This window comes from Oncorhynchus clarkii, unplaced genomic scaffold, assembly GCF_045791955.1.
Source record: "Oncorhynchus clarkii lewisi isolate Uvic-CL-2024 unplaced genomic scaffold, UVic_Ocla_1.0 unplaced_contig_8549_pilon_pilon, whole genome shotgun sequence".
Classification (NCBI taxonomy): Eukaryota; Metazoa; Chordata; class Actinopteri; order Salmoniformes; family Salmonidae; genus Oncorhynchus; species Oncorhynchus clarkii.
The window spans coordinates 385,944-404,471 of record NW_027261136.1 but is presented as its reverse complement, the minus strand read 5'-3'; the positions used below and the strand labels follow the sequence as shown (position 1 = coordinate 404,471).

The 18,528-nt window shown below is 42.2% G+C and overlaps 1 protein-coding gene across 1 annotated transcript in view; it reads right to left on the bottom strand.

The window, feature by feature from the left end:
* LOC139405168 (NLR family CARD domain-containing protein 3-like) overlaps window positions 1-18,528 on the bottom strand; it is a 457,948-nt gene that overhangs the window by 101,741 nt on the left and 337,679 nt on the right. Inside the window, exon 4 of the mRNA XM_071147586.1 lies at window positions 11,120-11,236. Coding sequence (XP_071003687.1) covers window positions 11,120-11,236 — 117 coding nt within the window. The remainder of the gene's footprint in view (window positions 1-11,119; window positions 11,237-18,528) is intronic.

The following is an 18,528-nucleotide window of genomic DNA, read 5'->3' as shown; positions in this document are numbered from 1 at the left end:
GAGAGAAATCAGTAGTACAGCTAGGTTTTACACTGTAATAACATATATCTGTCTCACTCTCAGAGAAATCAGTAGTACTGCTAGGTTTTACACAATAATAATATATATCTGCCTCATTCTCAGAGAAATCAGTAGTACTGCTAGGTTTTACACAGTAATAATATATATCTGCCTCATTCTCAGAGAAATCAGTAGTACTGCTAGGTTTTACACAGTAATAATATATATCTGCCCACTCTCAGAGGAATCAGTAGTACTGCTGGTTTTATTCAGTCAAATGTAACAAATAAATACAGACCACTAGAACAGCTGATTGATCTAACACCTGCCTCAGACCACTAGAACAGCTGAGTAATCTAACACCTGCCTCAGACCACTAGAACAGCTGAGTAATCTACCACCTGCCTCAGACCACTAGAACAGCTGAGTAATCTACCACCTGCCTCAGACCACTAGAACAGCTGAGTAATCTACCACTTGCCTCAGACCACTAGAACAGCTGAGTAATCTACCACCTGCCTCGGACCACTAGAACAGCTGAGTAATCTAACACCTGCCTCGGACCACTAGAACAGTTGAGTAATCTAACACCTGCCTCGGAACACTAGAACAGCTGAGTAATCTAACACCTGCCTCAGACCACTAGAACAGCTGAGTAATCTAACACCACTCGTAGAACAGCTGAGTAATCTAACACCTGCCTCAGACCACTAGAACAGCTGAGTAATCTACCACCTGCCTCAGACCACTAGAACAGCTGAGTAATCTACCACCTGCCTCAGACCACTAGAACAGCTGAGTAATCTACCACCTGCCTCAGACCACTAGAACAGCTGAGTAATCTACCACCTGCCTCAGACCACTAGAACAGCTGAGTAATCTACCACCTGCCTCAGACCACTAGAACAGCTGAGTAATCTAACACCTGTCTCAGACCACTAGAACAGCTGAGTAATCTAACACCTGCCTCAGACCACTAGAACAGCTGAGTAATCTACCACCTGCTTCAGACCACTAGAACAGCTGAGTAATCTACCACCTGCCTCAGACCACTAGAACAGCTGAGTAATCTACCACCTGCCTCAGACCACTAGAACAGCTGAGTAATCTACCACCTGCCTCAGACCACTAGAACAGCTGAGTAATATACCACCTGCCTCAGACCACTAGAACAGCTGAGTAATCTACCACCTGCCTCAGACCACTAGAACAGCTGTGTAATCTAACACCTGCCTAAGACCACTAGAACAGCTGAGTAATCTAACACCTGCCTCGGACCACTAGAACAGCTGAGTAATCTAACACCTGCCTTGGACCACTAGAACAGCTGAGTAATCTAACACCTGCCTCAGACCACTAGAACAGCTGAGTAATCTAACACCACTCGTAGAACAGCTGAGTAATCTACCACCTGCCTCAGACCACTAGAACAGCTGAGTAATCTACCACCTGCCTCAGACCACTAGAACAGCTGAGTAATCTACCACCTGCCTCAGACCACTAGAACAGCTGAGTAATCTACCACCTGCCTCAGACCACTAGAACAGCTGAGTAATCTACCACCTACCTCAGACCACTAGAACAGCTGAGTAATCTACCACCTGCCTCGGACCACTAGAACAGCTGAGTAATCTACCACCTGTCTCAGACCACTAGAACAGCTGAGTAATCTAACACCTGCCTCGGACCACTAGAACAGCTGAGTAATCTACCACCTGCCTCGGACCACTAGAACAGCTGAGTAATCTAACACCTGCCTCGCACCACTAGAACAGCTGAGTAATCTAACACCTGCCTCAGACCACTAGAACAGCTGAGTAATCTAACACCACTCGTAGAACAGCTGAGTAATCCAACACCTGCCTCAGACCACTAGAACAGCTGAGTAATCTACCACCTGCCTCAGACCACTAGAACAGCTGAGTAATCTAACACCTGCCTCAGACCACTAGAACAGCTGAGTAATCTAACACCTGCCTCAGACCACTAGAACAGCTGAGTAATCTAACACCTGCCTCAGACCACTAGAACAGCTGAGTAATCTAACACCTGCCTCAGACCACTAGAACAGCTGAGTAATCTAACACCTGCCTCAGACCACTAGAACAGCTGAGTAATCTAACACCTGCCTCAGACCACTAGAACAGCTGAGTAATCTAACACCACTCGTAGAACAGCTGAGTAATCTACCACCTGCCTCAGACCACTAGAACAGCTGAGTAATCTACCACCTGCCTCAGACCACTAGAACAGCTGAGTAATATACCACCTGCCTCAGACCACTAGAACAGCTGAGTAATCTACCACCTGCCTCAGACCACTAGAACAGCTGTGTAATCTAACACCTGCCTAAGACCACTAGAACAGCTGAGTAATCTAACACCTGCCTCGGACCACTAGAACAGCTGAGTAATCTAACACCTGCCTTGGACCACTAGAACAGCTGAGTAATCTAACACCTGACTCAGACCACTAGAACAGCTGATTAATCTAACACCACTCGTAGAACAGCTGAGTAATCTACCACCTGCCTCAGACCACTAGAACAGCTGAGTAATCTACCACCTGCCTCAGACCACTAGAACAGCTGAGTAATCTACCACCTGCCTCAGACCACTAGAACAGCTGAGTAATCTACCACCTGCCTCAGACCACTAGAACAGCTGAGTAATCTACCACCTACCTCAGACCACTAGAACAGCTGAGTAATCTACCACCTGCCTCGGACCACTAGAACAGCTGAGTAATCTACCACCTGTCTCAGACCACTAGAACAGCTGAGTAATCTAACACCTGCCTCGGACCACTAGAACAGCTGAGTAATCTACCACCTGCCTCGGACCACTAGAACAGCTGAGTAATCTAACACCTGCCTCGGACCACTAGAACAGCTGAGTAATCTAACACCTGCCTCAGACCACTAGAACAGCTGAGTAATCTAACACCACTCGTAGAACAGCTGAGTAATCCAACACCTGCCTCAGACCACTAGAACAGCTGAGTAATCTACCACCTGCCTCAGACCACTAGAACAGCTGAGTAATCTAACACCTGCCTCAGACCACTAGAACAGCTGAGTAATCTAACACCTGCCTCAGACCACTAGAACAGCTGAGTAATCTAACACCACTCGTAGAACAGCTGAGTAATATACCACCTGCCTCAGACCACTAGAACAGCTGAGTAATCTACCACCTGCCTCAGACCACTAGAACAGCTGAGTAATCTACCACCTGCCTCAGACCACTAGAACAGCTGAGTAATCTACCACCTGCCTCAGACCACTAGAACAGCTGAGTAATCTACCACCTACCTCAGACCACTAGAACAGCTGAGTAATCTACCACCTGCCTCGGACCACTAGAACAGCTGAGTAATCTACCACCTGTCTCAGACCACTAGAACAGCTGAGTAATCTAACACCTGCCTCGGACCACTAGAACAGCTGAGTAATCTACCACCTGCCTCGGACCACTAGAACAGCTGAGTAATCTAACACCTGCCTCGGACCACTAGAACAGCTGAGTAATCTAACACCTGCCTCAGACCACTAAAACAGCTGAGTAATCTAACACCACTCGCAGAACAGCTGAGTAATCTAACACCACTCGTAGAACAGCTGAGTAATCTACCACCTGCCTCGTAGATCAGCTGATTGTGTTTTTAGATGTTTTTTTGCCCTTCCACGTGACTTTATACACAGAAGATCTCTGCTAAACATAGAATCACATGGTTTATCCGTCTCTCTGTGACCGACAAATTCAGAAAATTGACTACAAATACAAAGTTGACAATTGATTCAAACAAGGGATCTATACACATTTTCTTTATATGAAAACCAAGATGACTGCATTAAAATATAAACATTAGGCTTTAGGCCTGTTTCAATCATGTTGAAATATATTCCATGTCCCATATATTGAGTTATATTTTGCTACTTGTAGGCTACTGTCTGTTATTGTTCTCAAAATATTTTATAACATATGCGCAATGATGTGTTAATCTGAGATTTTTTTATCAGCATTAGAATTAGCCACCTCAATATCTGCAGCCATAGGTGCAAATAGAAGCTGATCTGTGGTCAGTATTGTGAACTAATTATAATGTTAATGTTAACAATTGATGTTATTCTTCAATAACACAAACTCCAAAGCAAAGAAGAGAAGAAGAGGTTTATTCAGAGAGGACAAATCAAGATGTTAAGCTGGGAGGTAGATGTTCAGATCTTCAGTCTCCCCTGTCCTCAGCTTTTCTCCACTGAACAAAGGAACAGGATGCCATTTATAACCCCCCCACCCTAGCCTGGGGTTGACCAATCAGAAGTCCTTGCAGGACAACTTGGCCAATGGCCGTTTAACAAGTATCCTGCTCTCGACTCAATGTACAGACCAATGACAATGTGGCCCACGTAGCACATGTCGCTCTGAGTTCAGGAGTGACATTCCAACATATATATATATATAACCCCCCCCCCCCTGCCTGGGGTTGACCAATCAGAAGTCCTCTCTGAGTTCAGGAGTGACATTCCACAGATTCTAACAGATGTTGAACTGAAACCCAACTCCTGTTTACAATTCGCTACTGACCATTAGTACTCTAGTACTCTACTGACCATTAGTACTCTAGTACTCTACTGACCATTAGTACTCTAGTACTCTACTGACCATTAGTACTCTAGTACTCTACTGACCATTAGTACTCTAGTACTCTACTGACCATTAGTACTCTAGTACTCTACTGACCATTAGTACTCTAGTACTCTATTAACCATTAGTACTCTAGTACTCTACTGACCATTAGTACTCTAGTACTCTACTGACCATTAGTACTCTAGTACTCTACTGACCATTAGTACTCTAGTACTCTACTGACCATTAGTACTCAAGTACTCTACTGACCATTAGTACTCTAGTACTCTACTGACCATTAGTACTCTAGTACTCTCGTCCTCTCAAACTCTCAAACTCTGCGTTGTGTATTTATCTTCAAAATATTCTTATATTAAGGAAAGATTTGAATGGAGAAAACTGATCCGAGAGCAGCGATCCCCTTCTTCAGATCCTATCAGTATCATGATGAGTACATGATCCACCAGACGTGATACCTTGTAGTGCTGCTGATCCAGTTTCTACTGGTCTGACTGAGGATATGAACCCGAACCTGCTCTCTCTCGCTCTCTCGCGCTCTCTCTCTAAGTGGCGGCAGAGAAGTCAGGAGAGCAAAAACAGATTTACAACGGCGCAGATCAATACATAAAACCACCGTAAACATAAATAATAATAAATAAATGAATGGGTAAACAAAACCTGTTACACACCAGCATCATCATCATCATGTGCACAAGCACTACAATAAACAATTACGGACAAGGACATGGGGGAACAGAGAGTTAAATACACAACATGTAATGATGGAATAGAAACCAGGTGTGTGGGAAGACGAGACAAAACAAATGGAAAATGAAAAGTGGATCGGCGATGGCTAGAAGACCGGTGACGTCGGCCGCCGAACGCTGCCCGAACAAGGAGAGGGACCGACTTCGGCGGAAGTCGTGACAATACCTCTGAATGCTCGGCTATGAAAAGACAACCAACATTTTTATTTTTATTTCTCCTTTATTTAACCAGGTAGGCCAGTTGAGAACACCTTTATTTAACCAGGTAGGCTAGTTGAGAACACCTTTATTTAACCAGGGAGGCTAGTTGAGAACAAGTTTTCATTTACAACTGCGACCTGGCCAAGATAAAGCATTGCAGTGTGAACAGACAGCAACACAGAGTTACACATGGAGTAAACAATAAACAAGTCAATAACACAGTAGGAAAAAAATAGTCTATATACATTGTGTGCAAAAGGCATGAGGAGGTAGGCAATAAATATGCCATAGGAGCGAATAATCACAATTTAGCAGATTAACACTAGAGTGATAAATGAGCAGATGATGATGTGCATGTAGAGATACTGGTGTGCAAAAGTGCAGAAAAGTAAACAAAATAAAAACAGTATGGGGATGAGGTAGGTAAAAATGGGTGGGCTATTTACAGATGGACTATGTACAGCTGCAGCGATCGGTTAGCTGCGCAGATAGCAGATGTTTAAAGTTGGTGAGGGAGATAAGAGTCTCCAAATTCAGCGATTTTTGCAATTCGTTCCAGTCACAGTTAGCAGAGAACTGGAAGGAAAAGCGGCCAAATGAGGTGTTTGCTTTAGGGATGATCAGTGAGATACACCTGCTGGAGCACGTGCAACGGGTAGGTGTTGCCATCGTGACCAGTGAACTGAGATAAGGCGGAGCTTTACCTAGCATGGACTTGTAGATGACCTGGAGCCAGTGGGTCTGGCGACGAATATGTAGCGAGGGCCAGCCGACTAGAGCATACAGTTCGCAGTGGTGGGTGGTATAAGGTGCTTTAGTAACACAACGGTTGGCATTGTGATAAACAGCATCTAATTTGCTGAGTAGAGTATTGGAAACTATTTTGTAGATGATATCGCCGAAGTCTAGGATCGGTAGGATAGTCAGTTCTACTAGGGTAAGTTTGGCGGCGTGAGTGAAGGAGGCTTTGTTGCGAAATAGAAAGCCGACTCTGGATTTGATTTTGGATTGGATATGTTTGATATGAGTCTAGAAGGAGAGTTTACAGTCTAGCCAGACACCTAGGTACTTATAGATGTCCACATATTCAAGGTCGGAACCATCCAGGGTGGTGATGCTAGTCGGAGGTGCGGGTGCAGGCAGCGAATGGTTGAAAAGCATACATTTGGTTTTACTAGCGTTTGAGAGCAGTTGGAGGCCACAGAAGGAGCGTTGTATGGCATTGAAGCTTGTTTGGAGGTTAGATAGTACAGTGTCCAAGGAAGGGCTAGTAGTATACAGAATGGTGTTTTCTTCGTAGAGGTGGATCAGGGAATCGCCCGCAGCAAGGTCGATGAAGATGGCTGCACAGTACTGTCTTTTATCGATGGCGGTTATGATATCGTTTAGTACCTTGAGCGTGGCTGAGGTGCACCCGTGACCGACTCGGAAACCAGATTGCACACGGAGAAGGTACGGTGGGATTCGAGATGGTCAGTGATCTGTTTGTTAACTTGGCTTTCGAAGACCTTAGATAGGCAGGGCAGGATGGATATAGGTCTGTAACAGTTTGGGTCCAGGGTGTCTCACCCTTTGAAGAGGGTGATGACCGCGGCAAATTTCCAATCCTTCGGGATCTCAGATGATACGAAAGAGAGGTTGAAAAGGCTGGTAATAAGGGTTGCGACAATGGCGGCGGATAGTTTCAGAAATAGAGGGTCCAGATTGTCAAGCCCAGCTGATTTGTATGGGTCCAGGTATTGCAGCTCTTTCAGAACATCTGCTATCTGGATTTGGGTAAAGGAGAAGCTGGGGAGGCTTGGGCGAGTAGCTGCGGGGGTGGCGGAGCTGTTGGCCGAGGTTGGAGTAGCCAGGAGGAAGGCATGGCCAGCCGTTGAGAAATGCTTGTTAAATTTTTCGATTATCATGGATTTATCGGTGGTGACTGTGTTACCTAGCCTCAGTGCAGTGGGCAGCTGGGAGGAGGTGCTCTTGTTCTCCATGGACTTTAGTGTCCCAGAACGTTTTGGAGTTAGAGCTACAGGATGGACATTTCTGCTTGAAAAAGCTGGCCTTTGCTTTCCTGACTGACTGCGTGTATTGGTTCCTGACTTCCCTGAACAGTTGCATATCGCGGGGACTATTCAATGCTATTGCAGTCCGCCACAGGATGTTTTTGTGCTGGTCGAGGGCAGTCAGGTCTGGAGTGAACCAAGGGCTGTATCTGTTCTTAGTTCTGCATTTTTTGAACGGAGCATGCTTATCTAAGATGGTGAGGAATTTACTTTTAAAGAATGACCAGGCATCCTCAACTGACGGGATGAGGTCAATATCCTTCCAGGATACCCGGGTCAGGTCGATAAGAAAGGCCTGCTCGCAGAAGTGTTTTAGGGAGCGTTTGACAGTGATGAGGGGTGGTCGTTTGACTGCGGACCCATAGCGGATACAGGCAATGAGGAAGTGATCGCTGAGATCCTGATTGAAGACGGCAGAGGTGTATTTGGGGGGCAAGTTGGTCAGGATAATGTCTATGAGGGTGCCCATCTTTACAGATTTAGGGTTGTAGCTGGTGGGTTCCTTGATGATTTGTCTGAGATTGAGGGCATCTAGCTTAGATTGTAGGACTGCCGGGGTGTTAAGCATATCCCAGTTTAGGTCACCTAACAGAAGCTAGATGGGGGGCGATTAATTCACAAATGGTGTCCAGGGCACAGCTGGGAGCTGAGGGGGGTCGGTAGCAGGCGGCAACAGTGAGAGACTTATTTCTGGAGAGATTAATTTTTTTAATTAGAAGTTCGAACTGTTTGGGTATGGACCTGGAAAGTATGACATTACTTTGCAGGCTAACTCCTTCCCCTTTGGCAGTTCTATCTTGACGGAAAATGTTATAGTTGGGTATGGAAATCTCCGAATTTTTGGTGGCCTTCCTAAGCCAGGATTCAGACACGGCAAGGACATCAGGGTTGGCAGAGTGTGCTAAATCAGTGAGTAAAACAAACTTAGGGAGGAGGCTTCTGATGTTGACATGCATGAAACCAAGGCTTTTTCGATCACAGAAGTAAACAAATGAGGGTGCCTGGGGACATGCAGGGCCTGGGTTTACCTCCACATCACCTGAGGAACAGAGGAGGAGAAGGATGAGGGTGCGGCTAAAGGCTATCAAAACTGGTCGCCTAGAGCGTTGGGGACAAAGAATAAAAAGAGCAGATTTCTGGGCGTGGTAGAATATATTCAGGGCATAATGTGCAGACGGGTATGGTGGGGTGAGGGTACAGCGGAGGTAAGCCCAGGCACTGGGTGATGATAAGAGAGGTTGTATCTCTGGACATGCTGGTTATAATTGGTGAGGTCACCACGTGTGGGAGGTCGGACAAAAGAGGTATCAGAGGTATGAAGAGTGGAACTAGGGGCTCCATTGTAAACTAAAACAATGATAACTAACCTGAACAACAGTATACAAGGCATATTGACATTTGAGAGAGACATGCAGCGAGGCATAAAGTAATCGCAGGTGTTGATTGGGAGAGCTAGCTAAAACAACAGGTGAGACAACAACAGCTAATCAGCTAACACAACAACAGCAGGTAAAATGGCGATGACTAGGCAGAGAGGGTCGGATTAACTACACACAGAGACTGAGTTCGCGGCTGGGGCCGACAGATAAAATAAATAAACAGAATGGAGTACCGTGATTAATGGACAGTCCAGCAGGCATCAGCTATGTAGCCAAGTGATCATTGTGTCCAGGGGGCAGCAGTAGATGGAACAGGGAGCCACCACTACGCTAGCACGCGGGCGACACAGCGTTTAAAGTTAGTAGCCTGGGGGTGGTAGGGGGGTCTGCTCAGACGGAGGCCGGTTGAAGGCACAGCGGATAGAATATTCGTCGGCAGACCAGTCGTGGTGGTGCGGCGGGGCGCCGTGTCGACAGAGAATCCAAGCCAGATGGCGAAAGAGGTATTGTAGAATTTAGTTTGCCTGGCCGGAGATGCGCCTGGCTCACGGCTAACTGGTGCTAGTTTCGTGGCAGTGGCGTTAGCCAATATAGCCAATCGGTAGCAGCGGTGATCCGGTGCCAAGGTCCAGAGCTTACAGCAAGGATCCGGTGGAGTATTGGGCTCTAGCCGTGTATGAGTGGGGTTTGGGTGAACAGCTGAGTAGGCCGGGAGGTGGGCTTTGGTACTGGGTTCCAAGGTGGGTGCAAGCTAGCTGTGAAGATCAGAAGTAGTGGTCCTGGTATTACGAATCCGGTGTTGTTGTGGAGAGACAGTCCGATGCTGGTAGACTGGCGAGTATTTGCCAGGCTAAAAACAGGGCTGGTATCTGTGCAGAAGGTAAAAGCCGCTAGCAGTGGCTAGCAATGACTAAATAGCTTTTAGCTAATTAGCTGGTTAGCTTCTGGTGGTTCTTGAATGTGTTCTATAATTAAAAATAATAGTGATTCCCTATCACATTGGGTGAGGCAGGTTTACTCCTGGGGTACTGACCAATTGCACCCTCTATAACCAGTGTGATTATTGTTTGACCCTTCTAGTAGTGTATGAACATTTGAACATCTTGAAGAATGATCTGAACTTAATGGCCGTGTAATCTCTCTCCAGCACATACAGAAGAGGACTGGTCACCCCTCAGAGCCTGGTTCCTCTCTACACAGTACAGACAGAAGAGGACTGGTCATCCCTCAGAGCCTGGTTCCTCTCTACCCAGTACAGACAGAAGAGGACTGGTCACCCCTCAGAGCCTGGATCCTCTCTACCCAGCACAGACAGAAGAGGACTGGTCACCCCTCAGAGCCTGGTTCCTCTCTAGGTTTCTTCCCAGGTTCTTTAGGTTCGTAACTTTCTAGGGAGTTTTTCTAGCCACCGTGCTTCAACATCCTAACATGATCTCTTCAGCACGAGACGACCGTTACACCCAACGACGTGTTTCTGCCAATGAGCTTCAAATCAGATCAAATTGTATTTCTCACATGAGCCGAATACAACAGGTGTAAACTTTACTGTGAAATGCTGACTGATGAGCTATTTCCCAACAATGCAGTTAAAAGTATGAAAAAATGTGCTAAAAAAACAATAATGAGACCAGTACTGAGTCAATGATATTTCAATGTAGGTAATATGTACATCTACGTAGGGCTACAATATACAAGGCAATCAGGATAGCGTTTACTTCTCCTCATCCAAGGAATGCACACACACACACACACACACACACACACACACACACACACACACACACACACACACACACACACACACACACACACACACACACACACACACACACACACACACACACACACACACACACACACACACACACACACACACACACACACACACACACACACACACACACACACACACACACACAGGGAGGGAATGTTGTGTTTGTTTAATATTGTTTTAGGACTATGAAAATGGACAAAAGGACTAGCCTATGGATTATGAAAAACAACAACAATAAATTGGAAAATGGGAGAGGAGAAATGACTAGAGACAGTGTTGTTTAACTCACTGACCAGGACCCTTGAGTTCTTCTTACCTTTGTTCAGTAGAAAAGTCTCCCTCTCTAAAGGATATAGGTTGACCCATAGACTGGTCACTCTTCATGGACACACAGCTGGGAACAGGGGAGGCTGGTCTCTCCTGCTTGATTGGTCTTCAACACAACAGAGACAAACATTACATCTCTCATCTACTCTGAGCTCAGATGGGGAAACATGAGAAGAGTTTAATTCCAAAACGCTGTGTATCCATTTTCAGAAATGTGGTAAATGAGCTTTTAGTGTAAAGACATTATGGAAGAGATTGGTGTGTTTTTTATTTTATGAATGAGATGTTTTTTTCTAATAATAAATTATGTTCAATAACAGACATGTATTTGTATAAAATCTATCACTTGATGGTTTCATTTCAGAGAGACAAATAATCATATTTTTTTTCCAAATGCTATATATCTGCCTCACTCTGAGAAATCATTAGTACTGCTAGGTTTTACACAGTAATAATATATATCTGCCTCACTCTCAGAGAAATCAGTAGTACTGCTAGGTTTTACACAGTAATAATATATATCTGTCTCACTCTCAGAGAAATCAGTAGTACTGCTAGGTTTTACACAGTAATAATATATATCTGCCTCACTCTCAGAGAAATCAGTAGTACTGCTAGGTTTTACACAGTAATAATATATATCTGTCTCACTCTCAGAGAAATCAGTAGTACTGCTAGGTTTTACACAGTAATAATATATATCTGCCTCACTCTCAGATAAATCAGTAGTACTGCTAGGTTTTATACAGTAATAATATATATCTGTCTCACTCTCAGATAAATCAGTAGTACTGCTAGGTTTTACACAGTAATAATATATATCTGCCTCACTCTCAGAGAAATCAGTAGTACTGCTAGGTTTTACACAGTAATAATATATATCTGCCTCTCTCTCAGTGAAATCAGTAGTACTGCTAGGTTTTACACAGTAATACTATATATCTGCATCACTCTCAGAGAAATCAGTAGTACTGCTAGGTTTTACACAGTAATAATATATATCTGCCTCACTCTCAGTGAAATCAGTAGTACTGCTAGGTTTCACACAGTAACAATATATATCTGCCTCTCTCTCAGTGAAATCAGTAGTACTGCTAGGTTTTACACAGTAATACTATATATCTGTCTCACTCTCAGAGAAATCAGTAGTACTGCTAGGTTTTACACAGTAATAATATATACCTGTCTCACTCTCAGTGAAATCAGTAGTACTGCTAGGTTTCACACAGTAACAATATATATCTGCCTCACTCTCAGAGAAATCAGTAGTACTGCTAGGTTTTACACAGTAATAATATATATCTGCCTCACTCTCAGAGAAATCAGTAGTACTGTTAGGTTTTGTACAGTCAAATGTGAACGACCGGCTCGAATTGGTCATATGTCGAACCACTTGAAAATTTGCAATGGTGTTTTTCACATTGGACCAAAGTTTCAGGGCTAGAAAATGGTATATCATCTATAAATACTGTTCTATACTAGAACATAATATATCAGACACTACAGTTGAGGAACAATGGGAAAGTAATTATGTTTTGAACGGTGATTAACTTGTAACCTCACGTTTGAGAAAATGTCCTTTGAATGTTTTAGTACCTACTGGAGAGCTCTTCTTTGTCTACAGCGCTGTTATTTTGGCAGATAATGTCACCCATCTAAATAAATTATTTTTTAAATAATTAACTAAATTAATGAACTAAATGTAAAATGTTTTGGTTTATGTCAGTTTCATTTTTTGTTATGCAATAAATTGTTGTTTTATGGTTGTAAGTGGCAAAATTAACTAGAAAATGTTATATTTGACAATTCTGAGTAATACTACTTTAGTAAGGAATTACACATCATGGATTTGGATTTACACATAACGATAATGAGGGGTACACAAAACGAAACAGTCCCTCTGCCTTGGACAGAAGTACTCTCCCAAGTATAGAAAGATCTCTTTGTAGCCAATTATTAAATATATTTTTAGTTCTCTTAATTTTAGTAGAGAAATTCTGTTGTCTGACTAAGTGTTTTTTTGACAGATGAATTCCTAAATATTTAACACAGTCCTTTACAGGAATATTTTCAATTACTTTATTCATCAGAGTCAAATAAACATAAGATTTCACATTTAGAAACATTCAGTTTTAATCCTGATGCAATAGAAAATGCAGTTAGAGCATTAAGGGTGACCTGGTCTTTGTCTCTTAAGAAAAGATTAGTATCATCGGCCAGTTGGGAGATTTTGATTCCTTTGTTAAAATAAGCCATGCAGATTTGCATCATTCAGAATATCTAGAGATAGAAGTTCCACAACCAAAATGAATAAAAATGGCGAAATTGGGCATCCCTGTCGTACACTTCTGTTGATACTAAATCTTTTGGAAGTATTAAGGTTTAGTAGCACAGAACTATTTACATGTGCAGGGGTACCAGGTAGTTGAGGTAATAATGAGACTATAAGGAGAACCAGTACTGAGTCAATGTGCAGGGTACCAGGTAGTTGAGGTAATAATGAGACTATAAGGAGAACCAGTACTGAGTCAATGTGCAGGGTACCAGGTAGTTGAGGTAATAATGAGACTATAAGGAGAACCAGTACTGAGTCAATGTGCAGGGTACCAGGTAGTTGAGGTAATAATGAGACTATAAGGAGTACCAGTACTGAGTCAATGTGCAGGGTACCAGGTAGTTGAGGTAATAATGAGACTATAAGGAGTACCAGTACTGAGTCAATGTGCAGGGTACCAGGTAGTTGAGGTAATAATGAGGCTATAAGGAGTAGCAGTACTGAGTCAATGTGCAGGGTACCAGGTAGTTGAGGTAATAATGAGACTATAAGGAGAACCAGTACTGAGTCAATGTGCAGGGTACCAGGTAGTTGAGGTAATAATGAGACTATAAGGAGTACCAGTACTGAGTCAATGTGCAGGGTACCAGGTAGTTGAGGTAATAATGAGACTATAAGGAGTACCAGTACTGAGTCAATGTGCAGGGGTACCAGGTAGTTGAGGTAATAATGAGACTATAAGGAGAACCAGTACTGAGTCAATGTGCAGGGTACCAGGTAGTTGAGGTAATAATGAGGTTTTAAGGAGAACCAGTACTGAGTCAATGTGCAGGGGTACCAGGTAGTTGAGGTAATAATGAGACTATAAGGAGTACCAGTACTGAGTCAATGTGCAGGGGTACCAGGTAGTTGACGTAATATGTACATGTAGGTAAGTATAAAAGTGACTAGACAATCAGGATAGAGATTACATCTCCTCATCCGGGGAGTACACACACACGCACGAACACACACACAAACACACAGACGGAATGTGGTGTTGTTTAATATTGTTTTAGGACAACGAAAATGGACAAAAGGATGAGTCTATGGATTATGAAAACAACAACAATAAATGGGAAAATGGGAGAGGAGAAATGACTAGAGACAGTGTTGTTTAACTCACTGACCAGGACCTGTGAGTTCTTCTTACCTTTGTTCAGTAGAAAAGTCTCCCTCTCTAAACTGTATAGGTTGAAGTATAGACTGGTCACTCTTCATGGACACACAGCTGGGAACAGGGGAGGCTGGTCTCTCCTGCTTGATTGGTCTTCAACACAACAGAGACAGACATTACATCTCTCAACTACTCTGAGCTCAGATGGGGAAACATAAGAAGTGCTTCATTCCAAAATACTATACATCACTTTTCAGAAATGTTGGTAAATTACATTTTATTGTTTAATAACTTGTAACCTCACTTTTGAGAAAATGTCCTTTGAATGTTTTGGTACCTTCTGGAGAGCTCTTCTTTGTCTAACAGATAATGTCACCAATCTAAATAAATAGTTCATGTTTTAAAATAATGAACTAATTGTATGGTGTTTTTGGTTGATGTCAGTTTCATTGTAAGTTATGCTATCAATGGTTATTTTATGGTTGTAAGTGGTGAAATGAGCTAGAAAATGTTAATAATTACTACTTTAGTAAGGAATTACACATTATTCAGTACTACTGCAGTTGCTACATAATTCCAATAGATGGCAGCATAAGACCACAAATGACATTTCAGAAGATTAGTTTAGTTTTCTCCCTGGATACACCACCACTCCCCCTCACAGGAAAACTCCTGTGTGCTTCTTCCTGTCCCTTTCCACACTGCTAACACAAGAGGAAGCACTGAAAAAGCATTTAACAGATTACTGTGAAGTAATATAATGATGATTCATGTTTATTATTACCTGTTTTTATGCTCATGTTTGAAATGTTACCTCATTAACATAATGATTATCAATGGGGCGGCAGGGTAGCCTAGTGGTTAGAGCGTTGGACTAGTAACCGCAAGGTAGCATGTTCAAACCCCCAAGCTGACAAGGTACAAATCTGTCGTTTTGCCCCTGAACAGGCAGTTAACCCACTGTTCCTAGGTCGTCATTGAAAATAATAATTTGTTCTTAACTGACTTGCCTGGTAAAATAAATAAATAAATGAAAAATAATTCAGTCACCTCTGGTCAAGAAAAACACAGCCATTTTTCCAGCCAAAGAGAGGATTCACAAAAAGCACAAATGGAGATAAAATGAATCACATCATAGGACTTCATGTTACGCAATACATGTTTTGTATGATAAAATTCACATTTATATAAAAAAAAATCAGAGTTTACATTGGCTCCAAAAACATCAAGTGATTTTGCATAGCCACATCGATTCAACAGAAATACTCATAATAAATGTAGATGATAATACAAGTTATACACATGGAATTATAGATATACCTCTCCTTAATGCAACCGCTGTGTCAGATTTAAAAAAAACTTTACTGAAAAAGAAACGCATGCAATAATCTGAGACGGTGCTCAAAAGTAAAAACACCACAGCCGCAAAGATGGCGTCAACATGAACAAGAAATTACATGATAAATATTCCCTTGCCTTTGATGATCTACATCAGAAAGCACTCCAAGAATCCCAGGTCCACAATAAATGTTTGTTTTGTTCAAAAATCCCCATTATTTATGTCCAAATACCTTCTTTTGTTAGCGCGTTTGGTATACATATCCAAATGATAATTCTGGTCAGCGTTATACCGGTCGAAGAAACATTTCAAACTAAGTACAGAATCATTAGGATGTTTTTAACATATAGCTTCAATAAAGTTCCAACCAGAATATTCCTTCTTGTCTTCGTGAGCAATGGAACGCAAGTGACTACCATGAGGAAGAAGCGGGATCACAAAATGGCTGCTTGATGGACCTCTGATATATTCTGCTCTCATTCACTCCCACAACAACATAGCAGCCTCATTATAATTTCTATTGATGGTTGACATCTAGTGGAACCCCTAGGCAGTGCAACATCATTCATATCTCAAGGGGATTTCATTGGTGATTTTGCCTGCCAATATGAGTTCTGTTATGCGCACATTCAAACAGTTTTAGAAACGTCAGAGTGTTTTCTATCCAATACTAACAATACTATGCAAATATTATCAACTATGACTGAGGAGCAGGCCGTTTGATATGGGCACCTTTCATCCAAGCTACTCAATACTGCCCCTGCTGCCATAAAAAGTTAAACAGGAGTGAAGTGTGTTGATATAATGGTAATTTTGTCATAATTCTGCTTGTAACAACCATCAGAATTGATAAAAAAATATATGCATGCCAACATATAAGTCAATATTTAGGAGTAGGCAAAGTGGTCGCACCATGTGAAAATTCTGTCATGTCTTCCATCGCAATGAGTACAGTCAGGGTGCCACGGAACCCCTGCTGTACCTCCGCAGACCACGGTTTGAGAATCGCTAATTTAGCAGATGCTCTTATCCAGGGTGATTTACAATAAGTGCATTCATCTTCTTAGGGCTAGGGGGTAGTATTCGGAAGTTTGTATGAATGAGGTGACCAAAGTAAACTGCCTGTTAATCGGGCCCAGAATGTAGGATATGCATGTAATTGGCAGATGTGGATAGAAAACACTCTCAAGTTTCAGAAACTGTTAAAATAATGTCTGTGAGTATAACATATCTTATATGGCAGGTGAAAACCTGAGAAAAATCAATCCAGGAAGTGGGATTTCTTTTAAAGTTTGTAGTTTTCTATTGAATCTCTATACAGTATTCGAGCTGTGGGCTCAGATTGCACTTCCCATGGCTTCGTTGTTTAGAATCAATCCTCAAGTTTTTCAAATATCTATTCGATAATATATCCACCGGGACAATTGGTTTCTCAGTAGAAGCGATTGAAATAATGGCTACCTCTGTACTTTACGCAAGATTTTCTTAGGGAGCATCATGTGACCACTTGCGCAATGTAGCCCCCTACGGCTATTCTTCAACACAAATGCATAAAACTATGTCACAATGCTGTAGACACGTTGGGGAATACGTAGAAAGCGTAAGCTTGTTCGTAGCACATTCAAATCTCAATAGAGACTCATTTGCACGCAGCGCTTTCAAAATATGGGGCACTTCCGGAAGGATTTTTCTCAGGCTTTCACCTGCAACATCAGTTCTGTTATACTCACAGACAATATCTTTACAGTTTTGGAAATGTTAGAGTGTTTTCAATGCTAAACTGTCAATTATATGCATATTCTAGCATCTTGTCCTGACAAAATATCCCATTTAAAACGGGAACATTTTTTTCCCAAAAATGAAAATAGTACCCCTAGAATTTCAAGAGGTTAATAATTCCTTTAAAAAAGTGTAATCTCACCTCTTAGATTTGGTGTCATGATCCCCAGAGAGACTTATTTTATAGGCAGGGTCCCCCTCTTCTCTCTCCCCAGAGAGACTCATGTGAAAGGCAAGGTCCCCCTCTTCTCTCTCCCCAGAGAGACTCATTTGAAAGGCAAGGCCCCCCTCCTCCCTCTCCCCAGAGAGACTCATTTTAGAGGCAGGGCCCCCCTCCTCTCTCTCCCCAGAGAGACTCATTTTAGAGAACTGACCCCTAAACAGAGATCCAACATGTTGGTTGGGGTTAACACAGTAATTATTGAATGTCAATTGTTATCATGTATTAATGATCTCTTATAAACATTTACGAACAGACATATCAAAAGAGTCAAGTTATTTAATGCAATCACATGAATATGTAGTTATGACATTTAATCTCCATGGTAACTGTCAATAATAATAATAAGTCACTGTTTGTTAAGGTAGTTCTAGACAGTACAGCAACAATAATAATAATAATAATAAGTCACTGTTTGTTAAGGTAGTTATAGACAGTACAGCAGTAATAATAATAATAATAATAATAATAATAAGTCACTGTTTGTTAAGGTAGTTATAGACAGTACAGCAACAATAATAATAATAAGTCACTGTTTATTAAGGTAGTTATAGACAGTACAGCAACAATAATAATAATAATAATAATAATAATAAGTCACTGTTTGTAAAGGTAGTTATAGACAGTAC